This window comes from Puma concolor, chromosome B1 (genome assembly GCF_028749965.1).
Source record: "Puma concolor isolate L17-30 chromosome B1, mPumCon1.1.hap2, whole genome shotgun sequence".
Taxonomy (NCBI): Eukaryota; Metazoa; Chordata; class Mammalia; order Carnivora; family Felidae; genus Puma; species Puma concolor.
In genome coordinates, this window is record NC_141670.1 from 35712075 (window position 1) to 35732430 (window position 20356).

Consider the following 20356-nt stretch of genomic DNA (forward strand, 5'->3'; position numbering starts at 1 on the left):
TTGGCAGAGCAGCCGGCCCAGACGGTGCCACTGCTGTCACCTAGCAGGATCCACCAGGCCCCAGGACTCTGAAACCTTGGGCGAGAAGAGTTGCTTCGGGTAAGCTGTGCCCCACCACTCCCAGCTTCCCGCAATTGATTGCTCAAAAACCCGAGCTCAAAGAAGAAAGTAAACAAACACACGAGAGCTTTGGTGTGGAACTGGAGCACACAGAAGGAAAACATTAGGAGCAGAAGAGCTAGAAATGTCATCTAGTCCAGCAACCCCATGGCCACTCCGGAATCAAAACAGCCTGCACACAAGGCCACATTCAGCTCCCATCTCTGGTTTCTCCCCATAATCAGGCCTTGCCCTGGGCCCTATGATGTGAGTTCTCTCTCAGCATTGCTTATCAGACTGCTGTCTGGTCCTGGGGGCTGCCCCATTCTGCCTGAGACCCGGGGGCTGAGATCTTTAGAGACAATGATGGTGCTTTTCCAGCCTCCCCTTTCACACACACACTCAACATCCCACCTGGTTCCCAGCACAGCTGACAGCAGAGAGAATTCCCACAACGCTAAGCAGGAGGAGCCCTCTCCTGCCCAGAAGGAAAAGGACTGGCAAGGTCCCTGGTATCCAGATTTATTTGACATTCTCTTTCAGAGGGGACTTGGGGGTTGGAGGAGCTGGGGAGGCTGGAGGGCAGCACATATCAGTCTTCTGGGAAAACACCTGGAATAGGCCAGTCCTCTGAGGCCCAGCCCTTCCTGGGCACTACAGCAGCAGGATGGCCCACACAGCCCAAGCCCAGGGCTTGGCAGCCTTTGGGAAGAGGGCGCCTTCAGGCAAGACCTCTTACCAGGCCTTGGGCATGAAGGAGGTGCTGTGTCCCTCTCCCACCTCACTCCCAAGCCCAGCTGGAGGCAGGAAGGCAAAGGGGGCAGCAGGTAAGCTGGACTGAAAGAGGAGGAATCTCCTCTAGGCAGAGGCGGCCTTTGGTCTCTGTTAGGTTAGGAAGCTGGTCCTTGTTAGAAGAACCCCATGGGGGTGAAGCTGGGAGCTGGTCCCTGTTAGAGGAAATGCCATAGCAGGGCGGGGTGGGGGGCTCCAGGGTCTGGTCTCAATAAGGCCTGGAAACAGTCTCCACTTCAAAGCAGACCTCTATATTTGGGGAGTGTGGTAGGGGAGGAAATAAAAAGGCTGTTGGAGGAATGTTTGTGAGTTGTGGGTGGGAAGCAGTCCAGGGGGCTTCGAGGGGGCTCCAAAGAATGGCTGCTGGAGTTGTCTGCAGATGCCAGCAGGTCAGGTCTTGGGGAAGGGAGGAGGGTGGATCTTCTCTCCCTCCTGTAAGTGCTACCGCTCCCCACCCCATCCTGGCTTGGCTCTGAGTTGCCACGGAGACCACCACTCAAACCGGAGCTACATAATTTCCAGGGAATGTCCCAAATTTCTGGGTCCTCCGGGAGACACCTGAAAGAGAAAAAGAGAAAAGGAATTCCCTAAACTTCTTTATTTAGTAGGAATGTGGGGGTGTGGGACCTTCTCCCTACTGGCAGTGCCCGGAACTGCATGTGGAGTCCCTGTCCCAGAGACGAAGGATTTGCTTTCCTCATCTCTGCCCCCTAGCGGGCATCTGGGCAAAGCTACACTTCCTAAATTCAATGACTCGGAGTTTGAGTACTCTACAGTGTATAACTTTGCACACAGCACTGAATTACCCAGCCTTCCTCAGGAAAGTAAGCAGGAGGATGAATTCAGACCTTAAATCTGAGATTTAGCAGACCTTAAATATGGAGGAAACTCACTGTTCTCACCTTTATTTTTAAAAACAATTTAAAAAACTTTTTTAATGTTTATTTTTTGAGAGAGAAAGAGAGTGCAAGCGGGGTAAGGACAGTGAGAGAGTGAGACACAGAATCGAAACCAGGCTCCAGGCTCTGAGCTGTCAACACACAGCCTGATGCGGGGCTCAAACTCAAAGACCACGAGATCATGACCTGAGCCGAAGTCAGACGCTTAACCGACTGAGCCACCCAGGTGCCCCTAAAAACAAACTTTTTAATGTTTATTTATTTTTGAGAGAGAGAGAGAGAGAGAGTGACAGAGAGACAGAGTGTGAGTGGGGAGGGGCAGAGAAAGAGGAAGACACAGAATCAGAGGCAGGCTCCAGGCTCCGAGCTGTCAGCACAGAGCCCGATGCGGGGCTGGAACCCACAAACCGCGAGATCATGACCTGAGCCTAAGCTGGATGCTTAACCAACCGAGCCATTCAGATGCCCCACCTTCAATTTATTTTTTTAAATGTTTATTTATTTATTTTGGGAGAGACAGAACCCCAAGTAGCCTCCACACCCAGTGCAGAGCTGGATGCAGGCCTCCATGTCACCACCATCAATGACCTGAGCCAGAATTGAGTCAGACACTTAACCCACTGAGCCACCTAGGCGTCCTTCACCTTCATCTTACAGATGGGATAGGCAGGCAAGGCCTAAAGAGAAGGCCGAGTGAGTTCCCCAAAAGCACTTAGGGGTAGAGGTGGGAGTAAAATCCAGGCCTTGGGTCTGCTACAACCCCAAAGAAACCCATGTTCTGGGGGTGGAGAAGGGGGAATGCTAGAAGACACAGGAATATAAAATGAAAGTAAAGTCCTGAACCTTCCCCTCCTAGCAGGCTGGCATCCTGACTTCCTTATGAGCAGCCTATGCTCACCCTGTCCCCAGCCCTTGCCGATACTGTTCCCCTACCTGGGATGCCTCCCCTAATCCTTCCCCTGCCCTTCAAGGCCTAGCTCCCCAACTTCCTCCAGGAAGCCTTCCCCGTCCAAAATGATAACCACTAGCCACATGTAGCTACCGAGCTCTTGGACTGTGCTAGCGTGACTAAGATACTGAACTTTCCAAGTCTTTCCTCTAAAAGCACTTGTGGCTTATACCACAAAAGTGGTGCTTTTTCTTCTTGTCTACATTTGCAAAGCTTTATTAGTAGTAAAAAAAAAAAAATTCAAAAGCAGGGGCACCTGGGTGGCTCAGTCGGTTAAGCATCCAACTCTTGATTTCAGCTCAGGTCATGATCTCACAGTTCGTGAGTTCAAGCCCCGCATGGGGCTCTGTGCTGTGTGGAGCCTGCTTGGGATTCTCTCTCTCCCACTCTCTCTGCCCCTCCCCTGCGCTCTCTGACTGTCTCAAAATAAATAAATAAACTAAGTAAATCCAGCAAAAGCAGAAGTGTACAGAGGAAAATGAGGATGTGCCCCCCAAGCCCACCCCTCTGAGGCAAGCGCTGTTAACATGTTAGTGCTCCGTGATTGCTGGTGTGTCAGAAACTTGGTCAGCAATGAGGTGCTAGGATTCAGATGAGAAACGGTGGGTTGCCAGGTCAAGAGACTGCCCCTGGGGCCACCAAGCAGCCTTGCCACCCTTTAGGCTCGGCAGCCTGCTGTGGGAGGGGGCTCTGGCCGCTCGCTATTCTCTGAAAACGGCCCCTTCCTCTGAAGCTGAGGCCTGTATGGCCCTGCCCACTTGGAGGAAACAGGCTGTGTGAAGGCTGCTGGGTTGGTCACCTTGAACCAGGCCAAGGCCAACTTGAGGCTTCCTGCTTTAGTCCTTTGCCTGAGCTGCCCTAGGACCAGCCCTAAGGGCCGGGATCTTTCTCTACTCCCTCTTGTGGGCAGGGGAGCCAGCTGCTAACTGGGGGTGGGGGTGGGTATATTTGGATGTGAGACTTGGTCCTTCCCATCAGAGACAGGTGTGTGGTGGGAAGGACCAGGGCTGTGAGGGTCAGGAACGCTGCTGTCTTGAGTCCATGCTGACTTCATTAGTGACCCTGGGCTTGTCGGTCAGACTGCAAATCTTTGCTGAATCGGCACTGGCAGGCCGACAGCCCACTAAATCTTCCCAGGGACCCCAAGATACCCACTCTGACCTGTCCCTTGGGTCATCCCCCAGGACCCTGAGATATTCCCCAGCTATCCTGCCCAGAACTCACAGATATCCCCTTCTGGTCTGCCCCTCAGCCCATCTCCCTGGGACCCTGAAATACCCCTTCCAACCTGCCACCCCCCAGCCCACCTGCCAGGCCCACATACCCACAAACCAGCCATCATCACACTGCTGCATGACGTCTACCCGATCCCCCTCCCGCAGCTCCAGCTCATCCTCATTCTGGGGCCGGTACTGGTACATCGCCCGATACCTGTGGGAGACAGCATCATGGCAACAACTAGAGTCTGGCCCCTGCCTCAGATCAGGCCCAGAGAGTCTAACTCAAGTGTTGCCATGTCCTCTGAGTTTTCCAGATAATCCCATTGGCCCCTGGCCCAGCTTCTAGAATGGCAACTCTGTCTGGCTTCAGTGCAACCTTTCCCAGGCCTGCACCCTGTGCTCCAAGCCCTAACTACCCCAACCCCTCCTCCTCCGAGCTCCCAGTGCCTTCAGGTCTGTTCTACCAGTTCCCACACTTCACACATACACGCACTGACCTCAGGGCTGGAAACACAGTGAGGAGACTGAGGCCAAGGGGCAGAGTGTGGGAAACTTGCTTTAAGGACAAAGGGCTAGCAGAGACAGGTCAGGACCACCACAGACAAGTGGCCCCCCAGCAAATCATCCATCGGTGCCAAAGGCAGGAGTTTACCAAATCTATCTTAGTGGGAAAAGGGCAAGCTGGGGGGGGGGGCGTCACTGTGCTCAGCACTGCCTGCAAGCAACACTCCACCCCTGACCAAGCACCCCCAGATGGTACTCACGGGGTCCAGTGTATCTGAGTGGTGTTGGGGGAGGTCCCCAGGTCCACGGGACGGCTGGAGCCTCCAGGATGGGACAGAGCTGACCCAGAGGTGCCGAAACCCTGAGGGTCCACAGGAGGAAAGGCAGGCACATGCAGGCATGAGGGAGGGGAAGTGCAGTGGGCCCTCCCACTTTACCTCCTGCCCCCATCTCATCCTCTGAACCCCCATGGCAGAGAGGTCTGTCTGAGCATTGCACTTCACAGGGGCTGGGAAGCTGAGGCCCAGCTAGGGTAGGTGGCCGATTCTAAACGCCAGCACAAAGCCAGGCATGGGACGTGCCTCATGCTCACATGTTTGCTGAGTGAATGGATGAGCACAGGAGTGAGCGTACCTGTTTGTGGACTAGGTCAGCGTAAGTACCAATGATATCTTTTCCCCATCAGCTACTGTAAGCTTTTAGTTCAAACCCACCCGAGTACCCTCTCCAGTGGGAATTATTATCCCCATTCCACAGCGGAAAAAAACTAAATCCAGAGACTGTATGTCATCTGCCTAAGGTCAGACGCAAGGGAATGGCAGACCTCTGACTCCCACATGACCCTGTGCTAGAAACTGATACAGGCAAATCACAAGAGTGGAGTCTATATGGTCAGGAGGTCGGGGCTGGCTTTGGGGTCACACCTAAAACTAGCTGGCTGCCCCATGCCTTCCTGGGCTGCAGCGCAAGAGCCAGAACCAACTTGAGAGGTCTGTGGTCCACAAGGCCAGGGTGGCTCTGCCGTGCAAGGTTCTGCCCAGCTATTCCACTGATCTGTCCTGGGGCAGACTAGGAAGGAATCCAAAGGATTCTGTCAAAGGAATGGAGGAAATAGTGTGGGAAGCAGGGATCAGCTCTCTAAGCTGAGGCAGGTCACCTTACCTGGCCCTGGGCTCTGGGCTCCTGGGTGGGGAAGGAGAAGCCAGTACGGCGGGGGGAGGTCTGGCTCCCCCAGTCAGGATCGACTGGGCTGTGTGGTGCTAATGGGGAGCTGGAGTGCCGAGCCAGACGGGCGGTGGTCAGACGGGGAGATGCAGGGAGCTGGGGGCCATCGTCACAGATCCGGACCCGGGGATCACGGCACACCTGCACGTAGCTGGCAGGGAAGATGCCCTGGCGCGCTGTGCCGGAGATGCGCCCCTCGTACCAGTTCTCATTCACCTTGCGGATCAGGCAGATGCGCTCCCCCTGGGGGTGCAGAAAAGCATCAGCATCTGCGAGGCCCTCCTGGGCACCATGCCCCTGCGGGTGCCCACGGGGGCTGTCTCATTTAAACCTAATGCCTTGCACAGAGCAAGTTCAGAGCAGGTCAGCAGATTGTGCAGTCACGTCACTAGAAGGTGGTGGAATCAGGAGCCAAGCCCCGGCTGCCTGGGCTCTTCCCACAACATGCCACACTGGGCACGGATCAAGTCCTGCCTCTTTGGGAAGCCTATGTGACATGTACCCCTCTGACTCCAAAGCACCCTCTCCCCGGAATTCCAGTCACGGGGGAACCTGGTGGCTCTGCCAATTTCAAGTTGTGTGGCCTCGGACAAGTTACTGTGCCTCTCTGAGCCTAGTTTCCTCACATGTTAAGTGGGGATAGCAATCGTGTTGCTGTGAGGAGCAAGAGAGATCAGTGGCCGACTGGTAAGAAGCACTGGACAGCCATCAGTCGCCACTGCCGTGACACAGTCCTGTCCCTGCCTCTTCCCTGGGTGATCTATCACCAGTGCATCAAAAAACAAACTCCCAGGGACAGCCAGTGTGTCCTCAAGCCCACATGCTGACTGACATTAGGCAGGGCTGCCCTGGGGAGGATGGTCTCCAGCCCTCTCCCGCCCCCCACCTCTCACTACCCAGCCAGCTCCTTCCCTCTCTCTCCCTGGGGCTAGCTCTTCTGGAGGACCTTCGCTAGGGGCATTCAAGGTCTCTGCCCCCAAAATCAACCAAAGCGAGACCAGCTCCCACTTTCTAGGACTTTTTCAAACTTCCTTATGATCTATAGTAAAAATTAACATTCTAATAACAACCCAGTACGCACACACGCACATGAGTACATATGTAAGTGCCTAAAAGTTTGGTAAAATACCCTTTCTACATGCAAGGCATTATAAGATTTCCATTCTGTTCTTATAAAAATGCTGATTATGATCCTCACAGACTACCAACCTGCAACTGAAAAAAGCACAACTACTCTAGAAATTTCAAACTTTTAAAAAATGGGCTAAATTAGGGGAAACATATGCAAAGAGATTAGGAAAATTTTTAAATACTGGGAGAAGATGGGTACACTTGACTCCTTAAAAAAATGTTTTAGCTACACATATTTACCCATGTCCTCACCGGCCCCTGACTGCCCCCCCCCCCCACTTCCTGCCTGGCCGCACCTTGCGGAAGGACAGCTCCACCTCCAGATCCCCCTTGAAAGTGTACTGGGCCACTGCTTCTCCATATTCCAGCACCTGGTAGGTTGGAGGCTTGATGGGCTTAGGGATCTCATCTGCAGGCAGCACCTAGAGGAAGAAAGGTTAAGCCTGGGCATCAACTGGGCAGACCTGAGGCTCCCGGGAGGGTGAGGTAACAAAGAGAAGATGGTATCAGTGAGATGTGCCCCAGAAGCCAGCAAGGATACAGACAGCAGACACAAGCTTTGGGGTGGCCAGGGTGAGCACAGCCAAGGGGTGGTTAGTCCCAGAAGGCTACTGGAGGAAGAATTTCCCCTGTGGTATGTGGAGTAGGCAGTGGAAGAACAAAGATGGAAGTCAGTCCTAAGAGACAGTTTAAATTAGAGTACAGAAGTAAATGAAGAGTTCTAAAAAGCAGGGAACATCTTGCAACCTGATCTAAAAGTGAGGATCTAACACCACTGCCGATACCAAGTATCCTTCTTCCCTGTCCCTTCTACCCCACCAGGTGCCTAGAATCCCCACATTCCCTTTGCTTCACCCTATTCATAAAAAAAAAAATCAAGAAGCTAGTAAACTATTTCATACTAATATGTAAATGTCTAATAACACGGGATACTGCATATATTTGGTGGAGTTTCAGAATCACAGAGACTGTTCTGAAGGTAAGGGAGGCCTACTGATTCTTATCAAATCAAGAGCCCAAATTAAACAATAACCCAATCCATGGGTCAAAGAGGAAGTCACAAAGGAAATGAGAAAATACTTTGAGTTGAATTAAAAAAAAGCAAAACATCAAAACCTGTGGAGCATAGTTAAATCAGTGCTTACAGAGAAATTTATATCATTAAATACTCAAGGAAAATAAAGTTTTCTTTATTTAAGTAAATTCTACTCCCAATGTGAAGCTCAAACTCACAACCCCAAGATCAAGAGTCACATGCTCTACCCACTGAGCCAGTCAGGCACCTCTGGATCTTGTACTTAACCCCTTGTCTCTGAACCTTACAAGGGCATCTGTAAAGTGGGGATGACTGATCTCTTCTCAGGTTAATGAGAGAACAAGGAAGGTACTACAGATGAAGAAAGTGATGCATGTACATGTGATGTGATTAGAAAGCTGTCACACACTACATGCCCTTGCCAGTTGCCCTCGGGATCCTTCCCAAAGACAGCTTGAGAGAGCTGCTGAATGGTGAAAGTCTGGGCACAGGGATGGGGTCGCTTGGTTCTCCTCCATGGGCTGCACTCTACCTTTAGTCCTCATTTAAGAAACATGTCCTGAGTACAGGCAAAGTACTGGGTGCGGCCCTGTGGGGGCCAAGGGCATGAATGAGGCTGACCAGGCCCCTGCCCCTGGAGTTCACAGTTTTACCTATCAGGAAGCCTGTGAGATGTGTGGGAAGCAGTCAGCTCCAGAGAAGGGCTGTGGAGGGGTCAGTGCGTCTGCACCCTAAGTCTCTGCAACCCATCCGCCCTCCAGGCCGCACTCCTGCTTGCTCTCCTGCTTACTTCCACATAATTGGCAGGGAAGATGCCCAGTCTACCATGGTGCTCCCCTTCCAGCCAGTTCTTGTCCACCTCCTTGTGGATGTAGACAATGTCACCCTTCTTCAGAGTCAGCTCCCTGCAGGCCAGAGTAAGGACATCCAGCAAAGTGAGGCCCTCCCAATCCTCCTTCCCTTCAGATCCTGTCTAGTGCACCCAGAGTCTCACCCACCTCTGGGGAGGCCCCGGCAGCCCTGTCCTCCCCTCCTCCCATAGGGTGCAGAGACAGTCCTGGGGGTGGGGAGGAGAGAGAAGGGCACTTACTTGGGGGACTGTGCCTGGAAGTCAAACTTGAGTCTGGCGGCCTTCCTCTGGGCAGGAGGAGAGGACAGAGGGAGTCACTTCAGTCAAGCAGGCGGCGGGTCTGAAACAGCCATCACCGGGACCCACCCCAGACCCTCTCGCACCCTGACCCTAGTGCTTTCACCCCTCCTTACCTTCTTCTCTTCCTTCCTGGCTGGGCTGCCCCCTCGTTCAGAGGCACTAGGGTCTGTGGAGAAGCGCTACCTCAGCTTGGGAACGCCACGTCTGGGGGGGCGGAGTTGGGATGGTGTTCCGCTCCCCCCCCCACCCCATGACAGGGACCAGTGGAAGCAGGGGGCTCTATGAACGTCCTGCCTCCCCACCCCCACCGCCCCCCACCCCCAGCCCAGGCACCAGCATAACTGGTGCGTGGCGGCGGGCGTCTGGGTGAGAAAAGGAGCTGGTCCTTACCTCGGGCCGAGGTAGGGTAGACAAAGTCCCTGCGACCTAGGAAGGGGCTTGTTCCATCCGCCATTCTGTGGGGGCTCAGGGGCCGGGAGGAACCCTGGTAAAGTGCATTCGGGTAACTGGAGCTCCAGGCGGAGGCCGGGCTGCGCGGGATACAGCGAGTGAGCCACCTGTCCGGGGCCTCACACCCTACGCCGCTCACCCCTGCCCGCCCAAAAGTCTCTCCGCATCTCCCGCCGCCTCCTCCCAAGGCGTCTCCCACGTCCCGGGCTCTGAACAGGATGTCCTACTTCGCCAGCGGTCGCGGCCGGGAAAGGGTGCGGCCTGGGGCCGCGGGAGGGCGCGTGGGAAGCGCGAGGCTCCCTCGGCCTCGCTCCGCCGCTGGCCGCGGCCACCCAGTCCTCGGACGGGGACAGGTTTCCCTCCGCGGCCACTGGCCAACCTCCCAGGCCCCTCCTCCCGCGCCCTCCGCGGGGCTCGCCCCCCTTCCCAGCGCGGCCGCCCCCTCCCCGCGCCACGTCCCCGGCGCCCCGCCGGGCCACTCACCGCGCTGGAGGCCGCGGCTCCCGGCACCGTCGGGGCACTTGGGAACTCTGTGCGGGGAGACCGGGCGCGGTCAGGGCCCGGGACGCCGGGGCCCCGCGGCAGCCGAGGCCGCCGCCTCCGGAAAAGTTTGCGGCTCGCAAGGGCGGGAGGGGTGGGAAGGGGCAGGAGGGACGCGGGGTCCTAGAGTCGCCCGCGCAGGCGGTAGGGCCGGGAACCCGGGAGGAGCCGACGAGCCGGGGGAGGAACCGTGGGGTGGCGGAAGAGGGGAGGCCGGCCCAGGAAACTGGGGCCGGGTAGGGGTTGGGGTCCCTGCGGGCCGAGGTCGGGGGCCGGGGGGGGGGGGGGGGTGCGGGGCGGGGCGAGGCCGGGGCGGGGAGCCCCCGGCACTAGGACGTCAGGCTGACGTGGAGTCCGCCTGGAAGGGTTCTTAGGGGTCATTTGGAAAAGTCAACGCCCTGCATTTTATAAAGGAGAGAGCAGACAGGGATGAAGTCCGTCCAAGGTCGCGCTGGAGGCAACATCTCTGGTCTGCCTGCCCCTCCCACCCACGCTCAGCTGCTGCGGGCTCAGGGTCCCAGGAGGGGACTGGGAGGCCGGTACCTTGGGGGATGGCTGCCGGGTCTCAATTGACCGCAGGTCCTTGTCCAGCTCCGCACTCAGCTTGGCCAGCTCTCTCTCCAGCAGGACCTGGGGGCGGGTTATGGGGAGAGACTTCGGCAGTAAAGGGGGTGGGGAGAGGGAGGAAGGGGCGGGAGCGCGGGGTGGTGGAGGACACAGTGCGGGAGCGCTGATCGAAGGTCAGATGTGAGAAACCCAATGGGCAGCTGGACAAAGCACGCAGTGCTTGGGTAAAGGGCAGGCTCCCTGCCTGTGGGCCTGCCCAGAGCTGTCTCAGGGTATCAGGATGGCCTTTCCACAGCTTCTCACCGGCCCCTCCCATCTGACCGGGCTCGCCCATCCCTACTCCCATGATAGTACCTTAGTACTTCCTGATAGTGTCTGTTGTCTTGTTACTTCCCTGCTCCAGAGCCTATAAGGCTCCCTATTTCCTCTCTGATCAGGTCTTCTGTGCTTTCCACAGCCTGTACTCCACCTGCTCTCCCTCCTGCTGCCCCTCCAGCCTTTGCCTCTGTGTCTCCCCACACTGAGTGCTCTCTCTCTGGCTCAACAAGCTCTCCCAAATCTTGAGAGCCCAGCTCCACCTCCAAGAACACTTCCTGACAAGTCCACACTGACCACTCCCTTCTCTGGTCCTGCTTTGGTCAATAGACATTGATTCAACACATATTTGAGTGTATACTTTATGCCAGGTACTGTCCCAGGTGCTGGGCGTACACAGGTCAACTCTATGGGACTGGAGAGGGTCAGAGCTTTGGGTCTCTGGCCTTGCCCACGGTCACTGGGGCCAATACCACCCAGGAGTCTCCCTCATTTGTCCCCCAACATAGCTGTCTCTCTCCTTCACCAACCTATCCTGCAGCACTCACCTCAATGGGCTGGGAGGGCTTCTCAACAGGGTCATCCACTAGCGGTTTCTTGGGCTAAGGGTGGGAAAGGTAAGTCAGAGGGGGTGAATCCCCTTTCGTAAATGCACTAGCTAAGGAGTATGACCACTCTCAGAGGGCCAGGAGGACACTCACCTTCTGCCCACTCTCTAGTTCTTGCAGAAATTGGTTCCAAGAATCTTCTGTCCAGACATTTTCCACTTTCTCTTGGCGTCTGAGCACCTGCATGGAAGTTGGTGGGCATCAGCTTGAGTAGAGGGGTGCCAGGAGACTGTCCAGGCTCAAAAAGTAGGCTTGTAGGCCACTGCCTCACCCCTGTGCCTGCCAGTGCCCTCCTAAGGATTCTGGGCTTTCATGGCTGCACAGGACAGGCCCCAAACTGAAAGGGCATTATCTATACTCTTTCGGCAGAGGGGACTGGCCAAAGGGCACAGCATTGGGGGTAGTGTGGGGAGGATGCTGGGAAGGCTACCTGATGTGGGGTCTGGTGTAGGGAGGATGCTCCAGGATTACAGTTGAAGGTGCTTCTAGAAGACTCTTCAGAGGGGTCCCAACTTCTAAAGACAGGGGAGGACATCTCTTCAGTTTCCTTTTAGGGAGACTGAGGCATACGTGAAAACACAGCCCTGCACATACACACATCACCCCTCACTACTGGCTCTAGCCTGCGAAAGCAGTGTTACATACTGGAAAGTTACGAGCTCTGAGTTCAAATGCCAGCTCTACCACTTAGCTGTGACCTTTTGGCAAATTACAGGGCTCTCAGAGCCTCAGATTCGATACCTATAATATGAGTAGGATTCCCACCTTCATGAGGGTGTGGTGAAGCTATGGCTAGACCTTTCCTACTGACCTTGGTGAAATACTCTACACTGGTGTTCAGTCTGGCCCCATGACTGTGGCTATGTATGTCTGTGCAGCTTTGATGAAGCTGGTCTTTCTGGCTGTCACAGCTGAGCGGTCTTACACACATACCTGAGTGTGGGACCACATCCTAGTCCAAGGAGAACCCAAGGCAGGGGAAAGAGCCTGTGGCCCTGACTCAGGAGCCTGGGTAAGCTATTTCTGTTCCCTCAGCCTCAGTCCCTTAAGGGTTCTGGATTCAGTGATGTCATCTGTGAAAACACTCCAGCCACCAAAGCTCCACATGGTCACATTTGCCCTAGTTCCCCTCCAGGGCTCCTTTCTTGGCTGGCTTAAATGTTCCAGCCTCTGTTGAGTTTGAATGTTTCCACCAAGTGGATTCACTGTACCAAGCTTATCAAATGATGGAATGTCTGACCGGAAGGTGAGGATTTATTGGCTGTATGACTCTATTCTCTATTTTAGAAATAATGATATTAGTAATAACAGTGGTAATGAGAATAGAATACACCATTCCTAATTTAAGGGAGCTCTAGTCATATTTACTCCTGTATATTAGTGATATTTGTGGAGACTTGCTATGTGCCTTTATACTCACAACCACCTTGTGGTCCCCACTCAACAGACGGCTGAGATTGGTTAAGGTGCCCAAGGTCACATGGCTAGTGTCAGCACAGCAGCTTGAATCCAAACTCTGGGTTCAAATCTTGAGCTCTTAGCCTCTATCTTACTGATGACACCAAGAGCCACAGGCCAGTTATGGCCACGCTAATGAGGGTAATCCCTTCCTATAAAGGAATAAGAAACCCCTTGATTTCACTGTGAGCAGAGCTCCTGATTCTCAAGGTCTGGCTGAGCCCCTCCAGGACCCTGGCAGCCTGGGCTGGGCTTGTGTGGTTTGTGCAGAACAAAGGAACTACAACCTTCACTTATGTGGAAGGGTGCCTCTCTCATCCTCATCTCCCCCGACTTGGGAGGAAACTTGGGATCCTCTGCACCCCTTGTTTTCTCTAAGGCTGTGGAGTGAATGGCCACAGGTCCACGCCCAGCCTGTGGGCCACTCCACTCTTCACCCCATATGACCTGTGGATCTTTGGTGTGATGAGTTCCTGCTACAAACCACAAAAGAATCACAGGCATTCCTGACCAGGAATGGGTGCGGAGTCCACCCCTGCCCGCCATTCCCCTTTGGCCCTGGCTGCGAGGAGGGTATCTGGAGTGGTGGGGACCCTAAGGAGGAGCAGAGCTGTGGGGTAGGGCAGAGGGAGGGGGGCACGGGGAGGCTGCACCGGCCATGGCCACCAGGGGGTGCCAGTCCCCACAAGGAAGCTAGCACCCCTCTGCAGCACTTGGGCCCCTTTCCTAGGATGGCTCACCCACTCAGAGAAGAGGCCTGGCCTGGCCTGGCAGCCGGTCTTTGCTGGGGCGTTGGATGCCTTGAGTCTGCAGAGGCCGCACAGGAGGAAGCCACTGAGGGTGGGAGAAGACAGGCCAGGGGAAGTGAGAGCTGAGCTTGAGGATACCTGGGTGACCATTGAAGGCTCTGGCACCCACGCTCACACATGCTCATGGGTGGCTTGTGGGAACAGGGTTGGGGTTTGCACCAAGGGCTTCACACTCTTTACTAAATCTCCACAACTCTGGGGTAGGTAGTGTCCCCATTTTACAGATGATGAGAGAGAAGCCCAGAGAAATCAGAGCCAGGGCTAAGATGTCGACTGGACAGCGAAGCTGAGGTTTTTCATCGCCACCTACCAGGGGATTTGAAGCTCACTGAAAAAGGGCTATAGGAACTTCTCAAGTTGAAGGAAGCCAACGGGGGAGCCTCAAAGCCAGGCACGGCTTACGAGATGGGCAAATGCAGGCACTGAGTTGGGGTGGGCCACCCGCATCCCCTCACCTTTGGGTGATTCCTCAAAGGTCCAGTCCAGCTGCAGGTCTGCAGGAGCAGAAAGGACCAGATCAGGGATGGGGCCTCAAGTGAGGACACTGAGCCCTGTGAGGCTCCCTCAGCTGCTCCCAGCCATCCTCCTGCTAGAGCAGGGGACAAGGGGCTGAGTCAGGGCCTGAAGAATGTCCCGAGGGAGGGAAGGAATTAGGAGGGCAGTTCTCTGGAGGGCTTGAAATGCCTCTGGCAGACCTCGGGCCTGAGTGAGCCAACCCAGGCAGCGGACTTGCCCAAACCCTCCTGTTCCTCCCTCCCCACGTTCCCACACACACCCTTTCCCTGACCTTTGTAAACCTGCCCTCACCATGTCAGGTTGGGGAAATTCCACCTCCCCTTCTCCCTCTTTCCCTTTCTGCACCCCCTTCTGAATGCCTGTCCTTTCCCCTTTGCCCAGACCCACTCCTCATGGCGCTCATGACTTTCCGGGGCCTCCTAGGAAAAGCTGCTGACCAGCCAACCCACTTGATCCCCTTGGCATGCAGACGTGCCACAACAGCACTTGTCTTAAATGCAAACCAAAATGCCTCTCCCCAGATCCCATATGTCCTCCAGCTCCTAGACTGTTTGGCTTTCCTTTGCAAGAAACAGCTGTGCCATCACTAACTCACTGTCTCCAATGCCCCTTTTTGGTAAGCAGATTTCAGCTCCAACAGATTGCCCCCAACTGCTCTTATGAAAGACCCCAGTGACCTCCATGTTACCAAATCAAAATGGTCAGTGTGCCTGGGTGGCTCAGTCAGTTAAGCCTCCAACTCTCGTTTTCTTTCAGCTCAGGTCACGATCTCACAGTTGGTGAGTTCCAGCCCGCATCAGGCTCCCCTCTGACAGCGTGGAGCCTGCTTGGGATTCTTTCTCTCCCTCTCTGTCTCTGCCCCTCCCCTGCTCGCTCGCTCTCTCTCAAAAACAAACTTTAAAAATATTTTTTAAAATGGTCGATCTGTCACAGTGGATCATTCCTCCTGGAAAGTTCTTTTTCACTTGGCTTCCCTGCTGTACCTTCTTTGTCTGCTTGGCTGATTTCTGCTCATCTCTCAAATCTCTGAACATCCAAGTACCTGGGGACTCAGTCCTTGGGCCTCTGTCTATCTCCCCAGGTGATCCTGTCTAGTCTCCTGGCTTAAAAAAAAAAAAAAATACTGTCTATTGCAGGAATTCACATTGGAATTAGTTGGGGGGCTTTAAATCAAAAAAAATTTTTTTTTAATTTTTTTTTTTAACATTTATTTATTTTTGGGACAGAGAGAGACAGAGCATGAACGGGGGAGGGGCAGAGAGAGAGGGAGACACAGAATTGGAAACAGGCTCCAGGCTCTGAGCCATCAGCCCAGAGCCCGACGCGGGGCTCGAACTCACGGACCGCGAGATTGTGACCTGGCTGAAGTCGCTTAACCGACTGCGCCACCCAGGCGCCCCTAAATCAAAATATTTTTGAGTGAATCCCAGGTATTTCCATCTGTAGCTTAGGCCTCACCCCTGAACTGCCGACTTGCATATTAACTGCCTGCTTGACACCCCCAAGCAGATGGACCTCATCTAAAACTGAACACCCCTTAGACTGTACCTGTCTCACTTCCCTGTACTTATAAGAGGGGCGCTCTTTGACTTGCTCAGGTTTCAAGTCATCCGTGACGTCTCTCCTTAATGCCACATCCAGTCCATCAGCAAATCCCCATGACTCTGTCTCCACAATCCCACAAGTCCCACTGCTACTGCCCTGGTCTGAGACACTGTCCGTCTCTAACCTGGATTAAAGCCAGGCCCCCTAAGTGGTTCACCGCATCCTGCATCCTCGTCTCCTCCCCACCTGGCAGCCGGGCCTCCAGAGTCTCCTCCCCACCCGGCAGCCGGGGCCAGCCTCCAGAGCAGGTCACTCTTCTGCTCAGAACCTCCCAGTGGCTCCTCAGCTCTTATGGAGTAGAAGCCAAAGTCTGATAATGGCCCTAAAGGCCCACCGCGACCAGATCCCATCACTCTGCCTCTGTCTCCCACCAGTGCCCCTCTCACCCCAGCCCAGCCTCTCCTTGCTGCTCCAGAAAGGCCTGCTTCTGCCTCTGGGTCTCTGCCACTCCCCCTGCTGCCAGGCTCCTCTCCTGGCTCTGCAGGGCCGACTCCTTCCCTCCCTCAGCTCTGCTCAGATGCCACCACCTATCAGGGCCTTTCCTGACCAGCCCGCACTGGGCACTGACCTTTTCTTTTCTCCCTTGCCCTTACCACAATCTGCCATATTAAATATTTATCTGTTCATTCTGTGTCTCCCTCTGTCTTCAGCTTCACTGCAGCAACGACATTCTTTTTTATTCCCTGTTTTATCTTCAGCACCCAGAATAGTGCTCAGCACACAGTGAGTGCTCAATAGGTGACCAGGGGGCTGATGTGACAAATGAGTGACTGCATGGCTTCCTAGAACTCTCAGAGGATACCAGGGACAGTGTCTGGTCATCGTCCCCCCTCCCCGCCCAAGGACAGAGAAGACTTTGGAGGCTCCAAACCCTTTGGCCTGTTTTAGGGACCGCTCACCACAGAGCCTGGGGTGGTGGAGACCTCCCTGAGCAGGTACGTTCCCTTTTCTGCCCATCCCTCCCCCTGCCTCAGGGGTGGAGTACAATCAGGCAGAGAGAGGGCCCTAGAAGCATGTCTCACCTGGCATTTTCCGGTGAATCTGCTGGAACATTCTTCGGTACCAGTCCCTGGGGCTGTCAACACTCTGGGGTCAGAAAAGACAAAGTCAGACCACCCTCTTGATATGAAGCCACAGGAGTTTTTCCACACTGGTCATTTCTCTGGCCACCCTTGAAGCCCCAGTGGGGGGGCTGTTGTGATATGTCTAATAACAGTAACTTCATGTAGCACATTACATATGAATAAGGTATAGGGAAGGATCTCCCTCAGTGATGGTCCCGAGGCTGTGAGATTTGGGGTGTTTTCTGTTTTCCCTCTTTGCTTTTCTATATTTCTGGTATTTCTACAACAAACATATATTTGCACACAATGAAGAATAAATGCAATAACACAGGCTGTTATTTCATGGCCCCTGCCTCACCGGAGGCTGAAAACAGCTGTGGGAAGCATGTTACCAACTTCAGTTCCAGGTGGAGAACTGAAGGCAGGTGGCTGGCTCAAGACAGGCATGCAGTGGAAGAAGGGCAGGCTCCTCAGAGGCTGGGCCCTGGATCCTTCCATGCCTGCCACCGTGTGAGGCCTTCTCACTCAGAGGACTCTCGCTAGCTCATTCAGCCCAGTCATTCACTCCTTGGCTGTGCTAGGCCCCGTGGCTATGAACAGAGGGGATCCCTGCCTCGCTCAGCCCTTACAGCAGGAACTCTGCTCCTCTGAGAACCTGGGGGCATTCTAGATCCCCTTTCCCCCCACAGACCACTTGTGCAACTCAGACACACAAGAGCACCTGTAATTTTATGTGGCTTATGACCCCCCAAAACCCATCATGGTTGAGCCCTGCTTTAGTCTGAAATGGTTTGGGTGCATTCTTTGTGGCTCCCACTTTAATTCACAGAAGTGGAGATCAGCGCGGGTCCCTAGGCCCCATCTGTCAGTGGCCTCCAGCCCTGGACTCACAGATCGGGGGGCAATAGGCATGCCGCTCTCATCCACGGGCCCGATTCCTTCATACTTGATCCAGCGCTTGTCCCGACGCTTGTTGTCCTTGGTCCATGTGGCTGACCAGTTGTGGGGGTGCTGGGAGGCAGGGGTCTTCTGGCTCCCAGGGGGCTGGCTCCCAGGACCTGGCCAGGTCTGATACCAGGCAGGGTCTGTGGGGAGTGTGCAGTAGAGCATTAGCAAAGGGCAGCGGCCCCACCTGGACTTGTTTGTCCCTTTGCTCTTCAGAACACTGATCCTGTGGGTGCAAAAAATTTAAACATCTCCTTGTTTGTTTGGACTGATGGCTTGGACTCTACAAACTTCCCCATCCCCAGCAAGACCACAGGCCTTTGTTTATTTTTTAAGTTCGAGTGAATGAAAGTGGATTTTTCCCGAGAAATCTGTGCCCAAGTCCACCCTATCCTTTCCTCGGGCTGCCCTAAAAGTCTTCAGAATGAAGGCTGCGAATCATTACTGGCAGAGAATACTGGGGACGGTCCCAGCTGGGAAGGCAGCAGGGTGTGGCAGAAAAGGGGTGGAGGGGACAAAGAATTCAGATGCCAGCTTGCCACCTACTGGCTGTGTGACCTGGGGCACAGCAAGCAACCTCTCAGTGACTCAGTTTCCACTTCTGTAAAACAAGGGTAATCATGGCAAAAATCCAGGGAGATCCAGTGTGTGTGACCGTGCCGAGCACAGTGCCTGACACACACTCACAAGGCTCTTTTTTCTTTTAATGTTTGTTTTTATTTTCGAGAGAGACACAGAATGCGAGTGGGGCAGGGGCAGAGAGAGAGGGAGACACAGAATCCGAAGCAGGCTCCGGGCTCCAAGCTGTCAGCACAAAGCCCGACGCGGGGCTCGAACTCATGAACTGCGAGATCATGACCTGAACCAAAATCGGACGCCTAACTGACTGAGCCACCCAGGCGCCCCTCAAGGCTCTTGATAAGGGACAGAAACTCATTCACCAGACGTGGCTACGTCTCAACAGTGGCTACCATCCTCAACTTCCCCAGAACCTTCAGCCCCCAAGTCACCAGTGTAGCAGCAGAAGGTCTTCAGGCCTGGAAGGACCAGGGTTTGAATCTCGGTTCAGCCTCTGCAACTGAACATCCCTGAGACTCAGGTTCTTACTAGGAAGATGCTGATAATTGTAGCTTACCTTTCCAGGACTTCAAGGGATTAAATGAAATAAGGCTTGTGAATGTGTCTTTTCAGTGTCCTACAAGCTCTAAGTGTTCAACAATTATTTGTCAAATGAATAAACTACTTGACACAGAGCCTGCCTCAAGAGGATGCTCAATGAAGGAGGTTCCCTCCTCAGGAGAGGGGCCTTCAGGGTAGACCTGCACCCAGAAGGTCCCAGGATCTTCTGGACCCCATGGCCCAGACTCTGGTGACTGGAAGGAGCCTAGGAGCTGACGGGCTCTCAGAGCTGCCTCTCCAAACTTCCATTTGGCTGGTGAGTACAGACTGAAGCAGCCCCTAGGCCCTGCTGTGGGGTTTGGCCCCCACACTTTCAGCAGACAACATATGCTCACGTTCCTCCACACTTCCATCCCAAATCCAAGCTATTCCATTGTCTGCTAGAGGTTCCCCAGCCTCCCAAGACTGTGTCCCCTGCATACTTCCTTCCCCTGGCACTGGGGTACAGGAGGAGGAGAAGAGATGCGTCGGTCTGCTCTCCCACAGCACATTTTACACTCACAGGACACCAGTGCTCACACAGAGAAGGGCAGCTAGCTGAGCTTGGAGGCCCAGGACCTTGAGAGTCCTGCCATTGCCTTCCTGGCCCTCCTGCCCATCACAGGGTGGTACCAGGTCAAAGGCCCACGAAGCTCTGATCCCCCCCACCCCCAACATGGGGATCTTGGAGCAGACCCACCTGGGTGCCGGGAAGCATCTCTCCTGGAGGGTAAGTACCCATTGCACACGGTCCTGGGCGCAGGGTCATGAAACTGGAAATTAAGGGTGTTGGAGCCACCATTCCGGATCACAGGCACCTGTGGGGAGGGGCCAGGAGCAGCAGCTCAGGCCCGAAGTTTCCGCAGAAGGGCGGGAACCATGGACAAGGTTTACCCCATGGTGAGCGCTGGAGGGTCAGCCTAACCCCTTTGTAGGTAGCCCGCAAAGCTCTCTAGAGCTATCTTCTGCCCCTTCCTTCCCTTTAATCCTCCTGCTCCCCCACCTGTCCTTTGAGGTCCCCATCAACTCTGGACCCACAGTAACCCTCTCTTCACTGTCACTCACCCGTGCCCCCTGGGAGGATGACCCTATGTGAGCCCGGAGATTGCCAGGGATGAAGTCGTCCAGGCTGAGCCCAGCGGGGAGGCTGCAGGGTGGAGCCTGCATGCTTGGATCAAGGTTGGAGGGCTCCTGGTGTGCCAGCTGCTCCTCTGTGTGCCCTCTGTGGGGAAGGAAGGAAGAAGGGAAAGCCCTGCTGGGCTCGGGCTGCCCATGCCCTCTGGGCTCAACCTTGGGGTGGGGGGTTGGAGGGGACAG

The 20356-nt window shown here is 54.7% G+C and overlaps 1 protein-coding gene across 10 annotated transcripts in view; it reads right to left on the minus strand.

Annotated features, from left to right (window-relative positions):
* Positions 1-605: 605 nt before the first annotated feature.
* SORBS3 (sorbin and SH3 domain containing 3) overlaps positions 606-20356 on the minus strand; it is a 30499-nt gene continuing 10748 nt past the window's right edge. For 3 of the 10 annotated variants that reach the window (XM_086703458.1, XM_086703460.1, XM_025933063.2), the window contains 20 exons: positions 20105-20261; positions 19740-19857; positions 17828-18021; positions 16895-16958; positions 14207-14245; positions 13683-13776; positions 11915-11999; positions 11578-11664; positions 11425-11478; positions 10538-10624; positions 9938-9984; positions 9395-9534; positions 9118-9170; positions 8945-8991; positions 8645-8759; positions 7115-7240; positions 5625-5930; positions 4724-4824; positions 4064-4170; positions 606-1449 (listed from right to left, as the gene is read on the minus strand). In XM_086703458.1, coding sequence (XP_086559584.1) covers positions 1388-1449; positions 4064-4170; positions 4724-4824; positions 5625-5930; positions 7115-7240; positions 8645-8759; positions 8945-8991; positions 9118-9170; positions 9395-9534; positions 9938-9984; positions 10538-10624; positions 11425-11478; positions 11578-11664; positions 11915-11999; positions 13683-13776; positions 14207-14245; positions 16895-16958; positions 17828-18021; positions 19740-19857; positions 20105-20261 — 2083 coding nt within the window. In that variant the 3' untranslated portion in view covers positions 606-1387. Of the gene's footprint in view, positions 1450-4063; positions 4171-4723; positions 4825-5624; positions 5931-7114; positions 7241-8644; positions 8760-8944; positions 8992-9117; positions 9171-9394; positions 9535-9937; positions 10060-10537; positions 10625-10915; positions 11068-11424; positions 11479-11577; positions 11665-11914; positions 12000-13682; positions 13777-14206; positions 14246-16894; positions 16959-17827; positions 18022-19739; positions 19858-20104; positions 20262-20356 lie in introns of those variants that run through there. The other 7 variants (XM_086703459.1, XM_086703461.1, XM_086703456.1 and 4 more) reach the window with 7 other exon arrangements.